Raw genomic sequence first — 17,315 nt, 5'->3', positions numbered from 1 at the left:
AGAGAAAACTGAGAACGTCAATGGATCTTTTTTTAGATTGAAAATGAGGGACATACCATTTTAGATATGTAGCCATCATTAAATTTAATTTACACAGAAAAAAGTCAAAGAATAAGAGACACTCTATTTATTTATAACTATGAAAATATTGTTATGTACAAAATGGTATATTTTTGCTTGGTTTCTTAATTTTGCCTATAAAGTACCCACATGTCTTTGTGCGTATTGTATGCCATAAAGCTCTAACTACATAGTTATTATTTGATTTCTCCCTATTTTGCTCCTTTATCAGAGCTAAATCTCTTAATTGTTGCGTCTATCACAAGGGCACACAAGGGTGACCTAAGGTTTTAGAAACGGGGAAATGGGGGTTAGTAGATTGGGGCGTGACATCGTGCCATAATTAATGCAAACAGTATTAATATTTTGTCAACAGGCATATTAACAAAAGTGAGTGCGTCAGTATCCGTGGATCGGATATTTCTATACAAACACTAGATATGAGTCGAATATCGTGGATTCGTTTTGAAAAAGTCTGCACAGCATGGCCACTGTGATCCTATCAACGAATGCTTTGCCTTGTTCGTGTGGAACAATTGTGGAGTCAATTGACCAGGAATTCGCGTGGCAAAGAACACACGCATGATGGGTGTCGGTTGAACATATATTTCACCTGCATAACAAAGACAGGGAAATATTGCACAATTCTTAAACCATCGAGAGGCATGGCCTGTATAACTCTAAGGATGACAATGCGTAGGTCTGGATGCATGTGTTTTACAATTTTGGACGCGGTTTTTTGAAGCGTGGGGCTTTTTAGGCCCTCTACAGGCCCTTCAAGCGGACTATCGTGCATCATTCGGGACGAGGTCATATTTGTGACGCGCATGTCTGGGGCATGGGGGGCTGGAAGCAGCGCACGTGTTCCACGGGTCCGTCAGCGGACTTCAGGTGCTTGTTCAAAATGGCGAAGATCTGACTGTTTAGAGCTTTGAAGTTCAAAGCGCGCTGTACCAGACGTTTCAGATCCTGTTAACAAACAGAAAAGAAAAACAACAACATGCGATTAAGGAAGAGCAGACAATCTTTGAATGAACTTCCCGATATACTACTGTTCAATCAGCCAACTCCATGGCGTTCTTTTCGGTATTCCTGTGGTTGGTCGTGAACAAGGGACTGGGGATAGCCAACTAAGAGAAAGAGAAACGAGAGTTTTAAGAAGGGCCTCGGGTGACGTCACATCGTCAACCACAGGAAACCCGAAATAGGACAGGAATCTAGAAAAGAACGCCAAGGACTAGGCTGCTGTTGGATCAGAAATAATAATTAAAGAAACAACCCAACGGGATCCTAGACTATGTAGCAAGAATGTAGGCGTTCAGTAGAAAACACCGGGCGAAGATTTGTAACTGCACGAGGCTAAAACCCTATAGAAACCTTTGCTATGCAGTCTTTGGGTACCCGGTCCTTTCCGTCTAACCTTTCTGCTCCCTCGCTTTGTTCCACCGGTCGCGACGCTCGAGTGCGGCATACCAAAAGACCGCATTTTTATCACACACAATTTGGCTCGTAGAGCCATATGTGCTTTAAACTCACCACGCCGGCGACCACCTCGTCTCTGGAATCCACCTCATGAACTTTGATGATATGGTAGCAGAAATCCAGCGCCTCAAACCTCCGCTGCTGATTCAGCAACGCAATGACCACACAGCCTGCCCAGTTGAGACCCTCTCCAAAACATTCCCTGTAAAACAAGATGGAGTAAAACACACACTATTACTATTACTTACAAAATTCAGGGTTAGCAACACACAACCACGTCCCATTAACGCGCGTTACCGGGATTGCCTGAGGGGGGGAGGGGGGTATGGTTGCGCAGTCAAGGTATCATAGGGAGAAAGCATACAATTTAAAAATTCAACAATAAGTAATAACCCACTCTTTGGCCGCCAAAAAATAGATAGGACATAGTAGATGCGTAATAACCAAGTTATGCAAACTTTGTTTATCAAACAAGAACATGCAGCTATGAGCTGTGAGACTTACTCAACAGTGAGCTCTCCCGGGCGCAACGGCTGGCAAACATTGAATTGAATGGCACTCCACAGCCTGTGGAACTCCCGGCACTCGTCAATGCTCATGACGCCGTTCACAGGGACCGGCTCCTTCCACAGATCTGATGTCAGAAACGATTTGATCCTACGTAGGACGACCTCAAAGATGCTGAGCCCGCAACACAGGCGCTCCTTGGTCAGTAGATCACCTTCCTTGGCATTCATTACTTGCTGTTGGGGGAAATTCACATTAGCAAACGGTGGCTCGTGTGCAGGCATTGCTAGGTTAACAGAAACAGACTATAATAGAGAGGACAATCTTTTTATTTATTTCATAGTTTTTCTATGTATTTACTGTTTTTATTCTCTCATTCATTTTTCTTTTTTGTCTGTTATTTTCATCATTACTTTCGTATGACATGACAAAAAAAAACCCTGGAAAATTCGCAATTCGAGATAGAGAAAGAAGATACAATTTCTTACAATGGCCATCGGTTCCTTGTATTCCGGACTGATTTTTGAAACAAAAATAACGTGAGGCCGAAATGCACATATCCAGATTTTTGCTTTTTAAGATATTTTTTTCCTTGATCATCCTTACGCTATGTATGAGCTCAGGGACGAGAAGCTCAAATTTCAATGACACTTTACAAAAAGTCGCATCAATTTAAAAAAAGTCGCATGTAATATTTTGTTTGCTATTATTCACTAAGTACTTAGAGAAATTGTCCGCCTTATTAGATCTGAAATGAGCTTATTTGAAGCGTTAAGTCATGCTTTTCCGTCACGTCATGTGCACCAGTTCCATATCAATAGATGACGTTGTGTGGGTAAAGACGACCCATGAGGGACTGGAGGGCTAAGTGGCGCAGTGGGAAAAAGTTCAAGGATTGCAGTAAATATTTGATCTCACCTCTTTGGTGCCGAGACGGTTAACGATTGAGACGACTTGAAGTGAGTTGTATTGAGTCTCAAGCTTTTTCATCTTGCCTTCGATTTTCTCTCCCTCTGAAAACACAAATATTATACAGATTAAACATGCATATGCTGATAAAGACAACATGAATTGCGGTTGCAAAGGTGATGTTGTTGGTGGATAATGCTGCTGCTGCTGCTGCTGATGATGATGATGATGGCACAACGACAACAATAGTGGTTGTGATGTAGGTGATGATGGTAGTGGTGAAGAAGAGGGTGGCGATTATGAGGACATGATAATAAAAATGACGACAATGATGGCATAACGACGACAATAATGATGGTGATGGTGAAAAAAGGTGATGGAGATGGTGATGAAGAAAAAAGTGATAGTGATGGTGATGAAGAAAAAAGGTGATGGTGATGGTGATGAAGAAAAAAGGTGATGGAGATGGTGATGAAGAAAAAAGGTGATGGAGATGGTGATGAAGAAAAAAGGTATGGAGATGGTGATGAAGAAAAAAGGTGATGGTGATGACCTTGATGAGGACGATAACGATGTCGACTGTCACATACCTTTAAGGTAGGGTCTTGGGATGATGCCTTGGAATGGAGCAGCATGAAGAAGATCAATCACTTCTTCCTGAGACTAAACACACGCCACATGTCACTTGCGAGTTGGAGAAGATAACTCCATGTTCTGTATTGATTGTGTTTATATAGCATGGGGCATCAGTGGCCAAGGACATTTTTAGGGGAGGGGAGGGTGGGGGCAATAGGGAAACCACACCCTTGTAAAATGAATTATTACTAAGGAAAAAAAATGGTCTTGTGATCATCTTAAGATTGAACAAGAGGCAAAGCAGGTACACGTTCAACACCTCTCGTGTGAACCAACCTTTTGTATGTTACAATTCTTGAGGTGCTAGGGGTATGGGACCATCACTGGCCGTGTTAGCCGAACTTAACTCACCAGCTGCATTTCCACGAGTAGTGCAAACAGCACGGCATTACCGATCTCCCGGAAGCCCTGGTAGACATTGACACGCAGCTCAGGATATTGCATGATGGGTTCCAGGTTGGCGTGATAGTACTCCAGCACACCTGCATGCGTCACGCAATGATAAGTGTAACGCAATGATAAGTGCAACGCAATGATTAAAGTCATGCAATTAATAGTGTCACGCAATAGTTAGGGTCACGCAATTGTTCGCGCTACGCAAGACTTACGAGACCCAAAATAAAACGGAATTGTCACACAATGGATGTAAGGCAGTATCTGGACGTGACCAAGCAAGTAACAGTAAACCTTTCCGCAACTTTTAGTTACCTACTAACTGGCTGGACATGGTGGAACATCTCTTAGTCAAGTACTATACTTTAACGTAACGCAACACCAGAGCGTTACATTCACTTGAAAAATATGTCAATCAGACCACAATTGTAACGCTATCATATACACGCTAACACTAGTCATGCATAGCTTCAAATCCATTGGCTGATAAGCAAGTAACCCAGATACTTCTAACGTGACTTGGATGGATATCAGGCAAACTGGTCATAATATCAAATTTGCGGAAAGGCGGTACCTGTCGATCCGTACTCGTAGCGAGGAAGACCGCATTTCTTAGGCATACCCTCAATGAGCTGAGCAACGTACTGCTGGATCTGGCCCTGGAACTGAACCCAGAGGAACACCTTACTTTAACACCGAGCTGCTTATTATACGCGGCATATGGTGGCTATTTCTTTTTTATGTATTCAAGTGCTCGATATATGTACCATGGCGTACTGGTTCACAGATAACTACAGAAAAGCATAAAATTTCGAACTATCAAAAGAGACAAATAATAGTTCAAGATAACTGGAAATTCGATCCCGATAAAGCGGGGTTCAACCATCTAGTGTGGCACTTGTGTCAAACAAGGGATTTCTACTGTACGTCGCGGCAAGGGCCAATCTAGATTCAGGCGAACTCTAGTTACCAGGCTCTTGACGATCTTGAGCAGCTCCTCAATGACGACCGCGATGCCCTGGTAGCCAAGCAAGCGAGCCAAGCAGCCGAAGTGAATATCGCCGAAGAAATTACTGTACAGCGAGTTGATGGAATTGAACACCGAGTTCTGAGTCTACAAAGAAAAAATGTCGGATTTTTACTTATTCAGCAAGGAGTGAACCTTGAAACGGAAATGTAACATGGAACGGGAGAGTCCATTTTTAGCGTGGGGGTCCTGTGGAAGGGGGATTTGGGACGCACCTTGGTGCCATAGAAGAAATGATGGGCTCCCTTTGGTGCAGCCTCACGCGGAACCTTATCCACGTATGACAAGGTGGTCGGGACGAATCTGAAAACAAGCAAAGTGTAAATGAAAACAAAGCAAATTAAATCAGACTTTTCTGATGAAAAACAACGCATACAATATGGACCTGTTATTGCACAGTTAGCCTCGCTCTTCCTCTCTCGCGAGAGACGGGATTGGATTAAAATATGCAGGATCAGATCCACTTAGCAATCTTTGATTCGTTACTATCCGCTTCCAGCAAGCCAATACCCAAAAATGTTGTGACGTTTCGCCAGCCCCTTGCACTTGATATGCAGTCTACTTACAAGACAGAGAAACATATCCAAGAAGTTTCAGTTGACTCTACCTGTTTGTGGACGAGTTGTAGCAGTAGTTTGGCAAGAAGTCGAAGTTCAGTTCCCAGAACACGTGTAGCGTGATCCGTCCGTATGGGGCGGATACCGAGTGGTTCGCCTCTCGTACCATGGTCTCGTAAGGCACGAGTGCCAGGTGCTTGCTCAACAGCTGGTGTGTCAACTTGTTCACTGCCAGAAGGTTCTCGAGATCCTTTAGAGATAATTATGGTAAAACCAAGTTGGTACAATGAAATCTTAATTTAGTAAGGCTGATAACATCACTGATGATCAAATGTAAACAAAAACAAAGACGTGAATCTCGTCATTCTTCTTTACAGATCTCGAGTTTTGTACTTACTAGTTTTGAGTCATTTCTTCAAGGGTAATTCGTTTTTTAATCTCCCTTGAGGAAGTTATAAACGCCTAGGCCCGATAATGCGCGCCACGACAGTAGCCAAGATACATCACGTTTTCAAGGGATATACGCTAGCTCCAAACTGCAATTCAGCTTTAAAGCGTCAATAGTTGCAGTGAACTACAATATCTTTTACATCATTATCGTCAACTGCGCAGTAGAAGCTCTAACTGAAACTGCACGAGTTTTCTTACCACAATCCCACACAGATCACCGCTCTCGAATCTGCTGATTGCGTAATCCAGGGACCTTGTCATGAAGCCATTTAGGCGCTGGGTCACCAGCTTGTTAAGGTCGATGGACCGGCCGAGCAGCTGAGAACACAAAAAGTCAACTTTTACTTTTAGAACGAAGAAGGTATAAGACAGAGAGTTGAAGCCATTTAGGCGCTGGGTCACCAGCTTGTTAAGGTCGATGGACCGGCCGAGCAGCTGAGAACACAAAAAGTCAACTTTTACTTTTAGACCGAAGAAGGTATAAGACAGAGAGTTGAAGCCATTTAGGCGCTGGGTCACCAGCTTGTTAAGGCCGATGGACCGGCCAAGCAGCTGAGAACACAAAAAGTAAACTTTTACTTTTAGACCGAAGGAGGTATAAGACAGAGAGTTGCTATATTGCTCAGTTACTAACAGAAGTGGAAACAACGAGTCACCAAAATGGACCCTTTAAGCATCTTGGTTCATATTTTACCATTTCGTAATATATCTTAATTTCAATGTTAAAATATTTACTACAAACTCTTTTGTCAGAACCGAAGTTAAATTTTCTCTAAGATATTTTGTGTACACCCCATTAGGTCTTCAATGCCAATTTCTTGTTGGCAAGATACATTTTTTATTTATGCTGCACATATAACAAAACGTGGTCAACTTGGGGAACAATTAAAAATAGTCTACAGTTATTTCCCCTCCAATCTTGATGTTTCGCCGGGAGTGTGACGCAAGTCTCGCATACCTGGACGTGTCTTTGTTGTAGAAGTGACTCGTATCTGTTCGCTCGCATCTCACGGCCTGTGGTCAGGTTGATGCCGTTCTTTGCACACTCGGCCTTGAACCGCTTGTTTAAAAACATACTACAAAAAAGTACCAAACAAAACAGGATTTAGTTTAAGTACAAGTTGTTCACTACAACAGAACAGAAACAATGGGCACGCCAATTTACTACAGGGAAAATATTTAAGAGAAGCTATGTTACGTGATCTATGTTGCGCAGATATGCGCAGATATCCGTGTCGGAACCCTATAAAGAACTTAGCCTTTTGGGTTGTGCATTTAAGTACCCCTAGGGGAGTCTGGACGTCTGGAGTCTGAACTGATCCAAACTGATCGTATTCTGTTATTGTAAAAGGTGATTAGCAAGCGTTAATGGACTATTTTTCTACTGTACTAACTTGCATGCTTGGTACTTGTAGTAAGAGAACACTTGGTCACTGAGTTTGTACACGAACTGATCGAAGCAAAGATTGACCTGAAAAGATACAATATAATTGACTTCTCAGAGAAATGGCAAATCATTTCAACACAGTGCGTTAGACAAGAGAAGGGATTATAGAGGTTAGGGAGAGAGGAGAGAAGAGAGGACTTACCTCGGCTTCTACCTCATCGTAGAGGAATTGCTTCTTGAACTCGGTTAGAGCATAGTGCGCGCTGTCATTGTACAGATCCAGTGGGTACAGCACATACCTACACAAAAGATCAAACGATAAGACGATCAAGTTGAGAGATAATAGATAAAAATACATACGACTGACTCCACTTCAGTATAAATAAAGACTGCAGTTTAAAATCATTAGGGCTGGTAAATCTGTTGTCACAGCTACTACAGATTGCCTATGTTCCCCTGTACAGGTTAATTATAGTGTGAAGAGAGACACAGCCTTCATCTCAGAGAAGATTCAGGGATTTCCAGTAACCATTGTAAAGTATAGAGCATGGTTTCCACATCATTGACATAAAAAACAATCGCGAGCTACAGTATTGCAAAACTCTTCAATGTAATACAATGTAAAACATTTTTACTTACTCCATCATGCTTGGTTCTTTACTCTCTAGGATGTGGTTCGTTAGGATCCATGGCAAAGACATCTCAATTGGGAACTGCAAGGGGGGAAATTTTATAAAAAATTATGCTGTATTACCACATAAGATGAGGAGGGAGCTTACTGTATAAACCGTATGGACGAGTTAGACTCTGGGGGCTTAAAAAAAGGAATGAAATATTGTAGATTAATGTCATTTCAATCCAAATATATTGCCATGTTGGTGTATTCTAGCACCCATGGTACGTCCCTGGTACTCACCTGTATTCTAGCACCAATGGTACGTCCCTGGTACTCACGTGTATTCTAGCACCCATGGTACGTCCCTGGTACTCACCTGTATTCTAGCACCCATGGTACGTCCCTGGTTCTCACCTGTATTCTAGCACCCATGGTACGTCCCTGGTACTCACGTGTATTCTAGCACCCATGGTACGTCCCTGGTACTCACCTGTATTCTAGCACCCATGGTACGTCCCTGGTTCTCACCTGTATTCTAGCACCCATGGTACGTCCCTGGTACTCACCTGTATTCTAGCACCAATGGTACGTCCCTGGTTCTCACCTGTATTCTAGCACCCATGGTACGTCCCTGGTACTCACGTGTATTCTAGCACCCATGGTACATCCCTGGTACTCACCTGTATTCTAGCACCCATGGTACGTCCCTGGTACTCACCTGTATTCTAGCACCCATGGTACGTCCCTGGTACTCACCTGTATTCTAGCACCCATGGTACGTCCCTGGTACTCACCTGTATTCTAGCACCCATAGTACGTCCCTGGTACTCACCTGTATTCTAGCACCCATGGTACGTCCCTGGTACTCACCTGTATTCTAGCACCCATGGTACGTCCCTGGTACTCACCTGTATTCTAGCACCCATGGTACCTCCCTGGTTCTCACCTGTATTCTAGCACCCATGGTACGTCCCTGGTACTCACCTGTATTCTAGCACCCATGGTACGTCCCTGGTACTCACCTGTATTCTAGCACCAATGGTACGTCCCTGGTCCTCACCTGTATTCTAGCACCCATGGTACGTCCCTGGTACTCACCTGTATTCTAGCACCCATGGTACGTCCCTGGTACTCACGTGTATTCTAGCACCCATGGTACGTCACTGGTACTCACCTGTATTCTAGCACCAATGGTACGTCCCTGGTACTCACGTGTATTCTAGCACCCATGGTACGTCCCTGGTACTCACGTGTATTCTAGCACCCATGGTACGTCCCTGGTACTCACCTGTATTCTAGCACCCATGGTACGTCCCTGGTACTCACCTGTATTCTAGCACCAATGGTACGTCCCTGGTACTCACGTGTATTCTAGCACCCATGGTACGTCCCTGGTACTCACCTGTATTCTAGCACCCATGGTACGTCCCTGGTTCTCACCTGTATTCTAGCACCCATGGTACGTCCCTGGTACTCACCTGTATTCTAGCACCCATGGTACGTCCCTGGTTCTCACCTGTATTCTAGCACCCATGGTAAGTCCCTGGTACTCACCTGTATTCTAGCACCCATGGTACGTCCCTGATTCTCACCTGTATTCTAGCACCCATGGTACGTCCCTGGTTCTCACCTGTATTCTAGCACCCATGGTACGTCCCTGGTACTCACCTGTATCCTAGCACCCATGGTACGTCCCTGGTACTCACCTGTATTCTAGCACCCATGGTGAGCTCAAGGTAGAACTCTCTGAACCACAGCTGCGACAGATCGCAGCACTCTCTCAGTACTTCACCAAACCGGAGCAGGTCGGAGAAGAAGAAGGAGTTTTTTAGGAATGTCTCGATGGCATCAATGTGTTCCTTATCCAGGTCTTTTCGCATTTTCTTGGCACCCTTCTCAGAGACTATGGACTCCAGCATTGTGCGAACCATGTACAGCTAGGAGGAAAATTACAATGAAGCTTAGAGGTTTGGGTCACCAAACAGCATTATGTACACTGCAGTATCTCACGGTACAGTGGCAGCTTGTTTAGACACTGCTGCATTTATGCCTTGCCATCCAGGATAGTTTTTAGTATTAAGGTGAATGACATTGATATATAACTAGATCTTAATTGCAATATAATGAGACATACAATGCTAGAAAAGCCTAATGTCAAGCCAATCAAATCTTATGATACCTATTTATATTTGAGAAGTTTTCTTCCAAAGACAAGAGCACATGACTCCCCCCCCTCTTCTCGTTTTTATTGCTTAGACACTGCTGCTACTACTGTAGATTGTAGCCATATGACATACAATTCTAGAAAAACCTATTGTAATGCAAATCTAAACATTTTATCAGTTATATGTTATTTAATTAATTATATGAAGACAGGTTTGCACTCCTTTACATACAGTGTTGACTAAAATTATTGCAACATTCGACCACGGTAACCTCAGTAACCACATTTCAGCAGTTGTCTGTGGTTTCGATTGAAGTTCAAATTGTTCAGTTACAGTAGTTAAAGCCGCATTGTCACCAGTTTACTTCCGGTCGATTACGTAACAATCTCCGATGATTTTTAACGGAAAACGTGAAAAATATTTCAAAATATTGAAAGCATTGTGTTTATTGGAAGTTTCTTTGAGGATGTGATTGATAATTTAGAGCGGATGGCCTGTTTAATATCTCGGATTTTAATAGATTCTTTTGTCTTTTAACGGTTGAGGTTTCCGTCGGACCTCCTGAAGTAAACTGGTGAAAATGAGGCTTTAAGTAATTTCTTTCATGTGTGCAGTCCAACTGAACTTCAAACAGACTTTTCTTGATATACTACAGTATTTATAATGTAAATCAAATCAATCCTTAAGTACATTCAGCTCTTACACGGTACTTAATTGCAGATTTTCATATTTATTATTATGTTTTATATACCATTAGGTGTTTTATATTCATAAAACTGTGGTCAACGCGGCCGAATGTGGTTTGCTGAAATATCTTGGATGCAGTCGCCGCGTTGTCGAAGAAAATGTTGCAAGAATTTCAGTCATCACTGTATGTACTGTACTATCAAATATGAGCTTAGGCTGCAACACACCCAACATCCTTTGAGACCCAAAATAGTAACCATACTGTAACCATCTCCCTTTCACAGGGGTGTTTTTTTTTTCTGATTTCATGAATTGCAAAAGGGGCACATTGCGAAATGCGCATATTGAAATCTAGGGTTGCTGTGATTATCTATGCTCCTAAAAATCTATGAATCATGACTTGTAGGTAAGGATTGTTCCTTTCGAGCATACAATACATACAGTGGATGATCTTGAAATGTGGAAACAAGTATTGAAAATAGAATTATACAGGGACCCCGCCTTCCTGCCCCTTATTTCACCTTACCTGGGTACTTGAAGGCCCTACATCTCGCTCTGGGATCTTTATCTGGATTCCATTCTTTGGGTCTTTATCTCCTTTCAAAGCAGGATCATTGTTACCAAAAAAAGAATCTGCCCAGTCACCGCCAGTCTCACGTATGGACTTCAATACCCTGAGAAAAATGTTGAAATACAGCTGGTGTACAGTATAATACCATCTTGGAGTTTCGTACAAATTCCTTGTGAGGATTTCTGGGAGAGGGGAAGCATTATCTGTCTAAAATGTTGACTCTGCAGCAAGGGGACTGCCCTTCTGCTAACTACAACCTACCGTAAATGATTCAATAAATGCCAGGGGCGTTTCTTGAATTTCAATGGAGTGAGGGGGACATTCACTAGATAGGAGGTGTAATATAATACACCCAAATGCAGGGGGTTCTAATTACAGTCAGGAAAAGGCTAAATTTGCCTGCGTTTCTTGACATTAAACAAGCGATACTAGCTTACCAGTGTTGATTAAGCAAGAAGAAGGCAAATGAATTTGATTTATATTACCAGAATTCCTGTTGTTTGTTTTTAACCTGGGAGATTGGGAGGGGCGTTTAACAGAGGGGGGGGAGGGGGGGGGGTGTTTGTTAGAGAAGGGCATTCAATACAAACTTGTAAGCCTAGTAGGGGTGTTCATTACAAAGGAGGCATTCTTTAGATAGGGGGCCATCATAAGATCATTTACAGCATTAGAAGTTGTGGATTGTGACTACTATTGAAGTATTGGAATATTTGTCAACATTCAGCAGTTAAACTTACGTCTTTGTAACTGTAGCTTTCTTCTTGACAGCCCTCCTCATTGGCTCTCGTAGTGTGACTTGGATAAAGTTCTGTAAATCTGTGTGCACAGAGTGCCGGATTGCCTCAGCAAACACTGGCTCTAGCCGGGACATCAGGCCGTACAGGCCTTTGATCATAGCAATCACCTATGGCAATAGAAATACACAAGGCAATATTGCAAAACTGTATAAAAAAAACAAAAACAATTATACAACAGAGATAGGGAAAAAAGAGCACACCCCTTTACCATGCCACAAGTATCTCACACTGTAGAATGTCTACAGAGTGAGAAAATAACTGTACCTCAACTAGGTTGAACTTCTCTTCACTACTGTAGTTGTATCTTGTGGCCTGGATATCAAAAGAATAGAAGCATGTAAATTTTAACAGAATGGAATCATTTAATCAGATACTGTACCATTAAATTAATACAAAATTAAAAATTATACAAATATAATTTTTGAATGTCAAATAAGTTAAAATATTTGAAAACTAACTTCAGAATACCAGATAAATGCTTCAAGACTGTTATCAACATTTAGACATCAGTTGATTACTGTACTTGAATGTTCCTACACATTGTTGACAAAGTCATCTGAATTTGAGTCGATAAATACAAAAAGGCCAAATAGTTGTGTTCGTGAACCAGAAGAATGAATACAATACACCAAAAACTGGAATTCTTCTGGAATACTTCTTCAGGGCAGACTCTCAGGCAGAGTATTGAATTTAAGTGGAGATACTAAAGCTTACTAGACACATTTGATATTGGTCGCACTGAAATACTGACTCGTTCATACTCATTGGTGTCATCTGGGCATTGTGGATTAAGTGGAGATACTAAGCTTACTAGACACATTTGATATTGGTCGCACTGTAATACTGACTCGTTCATACTCCTCTGCATCATCTGGGCATTGTGGATTAGCATACTTGTCCACGGGATGCAGCAGCTTCCATGAATACTGAAGATTAATATAAAAATGCCAGTTCAAAACAAAATAACAGATATAACAAAACAATTAATAACAGATATACTACGTTACAGTGACCACCAACAATATGTTAATTAAATTTCTTATCAGGGCTCGATTTTAAGGTTTTTACAGGGTTACTTGGGTTCGGGGGTGGGTAACATTTGAATACATTTTTCCAAAAATGCGAAATTCAAATGTTCTGTTCTTATTGAATTTTGTTATCCATGCTATCACTTACCAGTTCCATAACTTGTGCCGTCCAGTTTGACAAGAGTTGAAGTCCTCTAAGAGCCAAGTTTGTGAGTTCCTTATACTGATTGTCATCTCTTGGATTACTGCTTGATGTGATCATCTGATAAGAGAAAAAAATACATACTGTATATCAACACATAGTGCTATCACATAGTATAAAAAACAGATAATCAGGTTTCTTCTCAAAAGTCTTTGTGACACAGAACTGTTTTAATCTATACCTGTTACCACAAAGCTGTGATGCTTTCAAGAAAGGGTGGTGGCCTCTTGTCTTATTATACTTGTTTTATAAAGATACACAAGGGCACCATCAGAAAAGTCTAGCTCATGACACTGTAGCGGGCCTTTTATAACACTCTGAGTGTAACCAAGAAAGAAAGAATGAGTGGCAATGTAACAGAGTTTGTACATAGGGTATTACCTCATTATTGTATCGTGCCAGCTCGCTAGTGAAACGGACATGCTCATCTCTGATAGTGTCCATCTTGGTCGTCAGGTTGTACTGAGGCGTAATCTTCTCATCAGCATTATCTGCTGTACAAGTCCACTTATCTCGCATCACATCAAAGTGAGGGCACATCTTGAGGTAGCTGGCAAGTGCAATCTGCATGTCTCCAAACAACGGCACCACAGGCAATTGCTGCAGTGAGAAAGGAGTAAATATAATGATAGATAGAAGTATGCTCAGAACCTTTTTTTAAGAAAGGATATCTTATAATACCCAATAATTGGGAATACACTTCAAAGGAGATTCCACTACACAAGAATGTAGTGCGTGCACCTGTTCAGTTTGTTCGACAAATCTACCACAGTAACTGACATGCTGTGCACACATGCGTTTAGCTGGAATTACTGTACTGTAATCAGTCTTTAAGTTTACAAATCGTCTCATAGCTATAAGTGAAGTCTCAAACTTCACTCTGTCTGTTTGCTTTAGTACCTTAAACATTTTGTCAATCTTTGAAATGCTTATTCTCTTCTTCTGGTCCATCTTGAGTATGTTGCCTTGCTCTTTGCTGTCCATCAGAAATATTGTGAAACCCATAACCTACAAAATATGTATTTACACAAATAGAATTTGTTTACTAATGACAGCACAAACTTTTTAACATCACATTGTGGTTAGGAGAATTCAAGAGCATGTCAGTGCTGACTTTCTTTCTCTCTCTACCACACCAATAGCTTAAAGTGTTCTCTGATGTGTTTTCTGCTTCATAAAAAAAATGTGTTTTTCCTGTGTGCCACTTTTACACTGAAAAGATATATCTTATAGCATGTGCCTTAACAAACTAAAATACAGATTAATACACTAAGGGCCAATCCGCACTACACCAATGTTTGTTTATGTTTCTAGTTTTGTCCAGTGACGGTACGTGTGTTTTTGTTTCTCCCTAGCAGAACTAATCCAATTAAGCATGAATCTGCACTGTCAAGACAAAATGCAGAATGGTCATTAAAACCTGATCTTTGGCTTTGCACAGGTGGCAATATGGGTCCTCAGCACATGATTATGGACGTTCTTATACTTCAAACGATTCAAAATGCAAACGAAACCAGTCAAATGCTATTTTGCCTACTTTCTCTGATCTATCAGTCGTACCAGTACTGGTGCTGGCTGGTACTGTATCATAACAGAGTAGGGGTAACCTGGGTAACTGGTACTGGCATGGTATCTTACCAAAGCAGACGGAGCTGAATGAGACTCTTTAACATTTCTGGTATACATTACACACCTTGAGAAGTAGGTGTTTCTCGCTTGGTACAATATATGTGTTGGTCTCGTACAGCTTGCAGCAGAGATTGACGATGTCGGCCAGGACATCCTCGTAGCCTGGAATCTTTTCCAGACCCTCCTTTAGCAGATAAGTAATCTTGTTTTGATTGGCCAGGAAGAGCGAAAGGTTCTGGGATTCCTGGATCATGGAGACATCTCCAGTGCCTCTTCTTAAAAATGTGTCAGCTCTGTACAAATAATGTATAATCTAAATTACATATAGTTGTACATTTGATCTCAAACTTCATGGGGGCAGAGCAAGCCTAAAAGTGTAGGGCTGAAGACCAAAACTAAATTGATTGGGAAAGCAGGAATGTTGCAAATACCTTGTATAGAGAAAGATAAGAAACAGTGAACCCTTTTTCATTTCAAAGGCCATTTGGGCTATCAAAAAAAACTTGTTTTGACAGGCCATTAAAGTAAACATTTTATATACACCCACCTTTTAAAGAATGCATAATCATTGTTGAGACAAGCTTTCATGTTCTTCAGGGCATCCAGCACAACAAACATATTGATGAACTTTCCAAGTGTAAGAAGATATCTCTCTGAGATGAAGTCCTTCCTGCGTTCAGGGTGACTCAAGGTCTTTACTTCTTGGCAGAATCGTGTTACAACTGTCATAGCAAAGTGCATAAAGCCCTTGAGCTTATTGATCTCTGGTTCCAAAACTTCCACTGTTTTTTCATAAATCTCAACTCTGTTGGGCTGGTCATCACTTTTAACCTGAAAAAAAAAAAGGATATTCAAAATTTAGTATAGTAGGAGCTTGAAATAGCAATACTTGATACATGTATAATGATGTTCTCTAGTGTGTACAGGAACAGGGAGGAGGGATAAGTAGGTAGAAGGAAGTAGCACAAAACATTATGTTGGCTGCGACTTGAGTGGGGAGCTCATTAATAAATACAAAAAAAGTAACAGAGACTTACTGAAGGCACTGCCCTTGAACAACTTCTCCATGTGTATAGAACAACAGCATATTTCTCCCCTTCCTCCAGCAGCTCAATCTACAATTAAACAAAAATTTAATAATTCAAGTTTATTCTTCCTCTTGTAGTCTTCCAGCTGAATTACAAGCAGAGACACAAAGCTAAACTAGTAGCAATAAAGAAAAGTACTTGTGTGTGACAAGGTCTCTTAGTCTGTTGGTGGCCAAAGACTGTAGGCTGGCCGAGCCAATGCCACATCGTGGGTTGTTGCCCAAGAAATTGTTCTCAAGCTGATAAGTGGATGTAAAGGCAAGTCAGAAGTAATATTTTCCATGAACTGGCTACAAAGCAAATCTATTCGGTTCTCTAGGGATGTGCCTGGGATGTGGTAAATTTGTAAACAAACCAAAAATAAACAAAGGAAAAAGTGGAATTTTTGTTATTTCTTATAATTGTCTTAAATTTTTTATTTATTATTTACATATTTAAAATTTATTTTAACAAATAAATATAAGAGTAAAGCGATGCGTAAAGATAGTATGCTTTTTGTGAATGCATGGGTGAGTTTGAAATCTGATCCACTGAAAATACCATGAGGTTATCTGGTAATCATCATAGGAAAATATTCATATTTCAGAAGAAACTCCCAGCACCAAACTCCATAAGACACTTGTAGTAATGAATAAACAAAAGCTGAACGATTCATATCAAGATAAAACACTACTTCACTTGCGAACGACAAGCCAAGAAGTGATTTGATAGCGATAACAAAGCCACAGAGACTCCTGGAAGCGCCGAGTTATTCATTAGGAAGTTACATTATTGATTCAAAGCGCTTTTAACATAAAATCCGATGTTTAACTCGCTAAGGTGTACAATTCGTGCAGATTTCAATGCAAGAATTCGTGTCGGAAATCGACCCTGTCACACCTACCAGCCCCTTGTGGACATCGGCCTCCTCCAAATACTTGCTTACACATGTAATAAAAGCTTTACTGTCTTCAAAGTTGGTATCGAAATTAGCTGTATATGTAACAGAAGTCGGAGGCGCCTCGATTTGTGGCTGTTCGTCAGGCAAAATGATAGTTTCTAGCTGCCGAACATTGCAGATAGCTTCCTCTAGGGTCGCCATGTTTGTATCCCGGCTGCCTCCTTGAGCTAAGCGGAAATGAGCT

At 41.3% G+C, this 17,315-nt stretch overlaps 1 protein-coding gene across 1 annotated transcript; it reads right to left on the bottom strand.

The window, feature by feature from the left end:
* Window positions 1–112: 112 nt before the first annotated feature.
* Window positions 113–17,305, bottom strand: LOC5513555 (cytoplasmic FMR1-interacting protein 2-like). Its single transcript, XM_048733386.1, has 27 exons — window positions 17,075–17,305; window positions 16,141–16,218; window positions 15,651–15,934; window positions 15,168–15,396; window positions 14,375–14,482; window positions 13,856–14,074; window positions 13,421–13,534; window positions 13,093–13,170; window positions 12,509–12,556; window positions 12,185–12,351; window positions 11,403–11,550; window positions 9,731–9,961; window positions 8,048–8,121; window positions 7,611–7,707; window positions 7,416–7,492; window positions 6,980–7,097; window positions 6,220–6,339; window positions 5,622–5,821; window positions 5,230–5,317; window positions 4,958–5,101; window positions 4,562–4,652; window positions 3,946–4,076; window positions 3,549–3,621; window positions 2,968–3,062; window positions 2,047–2,285; window positions 1,597–1,744; window positions 113–1,029 (listed from the first exon to the last, which is right to left on the bottom strand). Exons 1-27 carry the CDS (start codon window positions 17,270–17,272, stop codon window positions 871–873), a joined length of 3,756 nt encoding a protein of 1,251 aa, XP_048589343.1. The 5' UTR covers window positions 17,273–17,305; the 3' UTR covers window positions 113–870.
* Between the last annotated feature and the right edge of the window lie 10 nt (window positions 17,306–17,315).

This window comes from Nematostella vectensis, chromosome 10 (genome assembly GCF_932526225.1).
Source record: "Nematostella vectensis chromosome 10, jaNemVect1.1, whole genome shotgun sequence".
In the NCBI taxonomy this organism is placed as follows: Eukaryota; Metazoa; Cnidaria; class Anthozoa; order Actiniaria; family Edwardsiidae; genus Nematostella; species Nematostella vectensis.
This window is presented reverse-complemented; position numbering and strand designations above follow the sequence as displayed.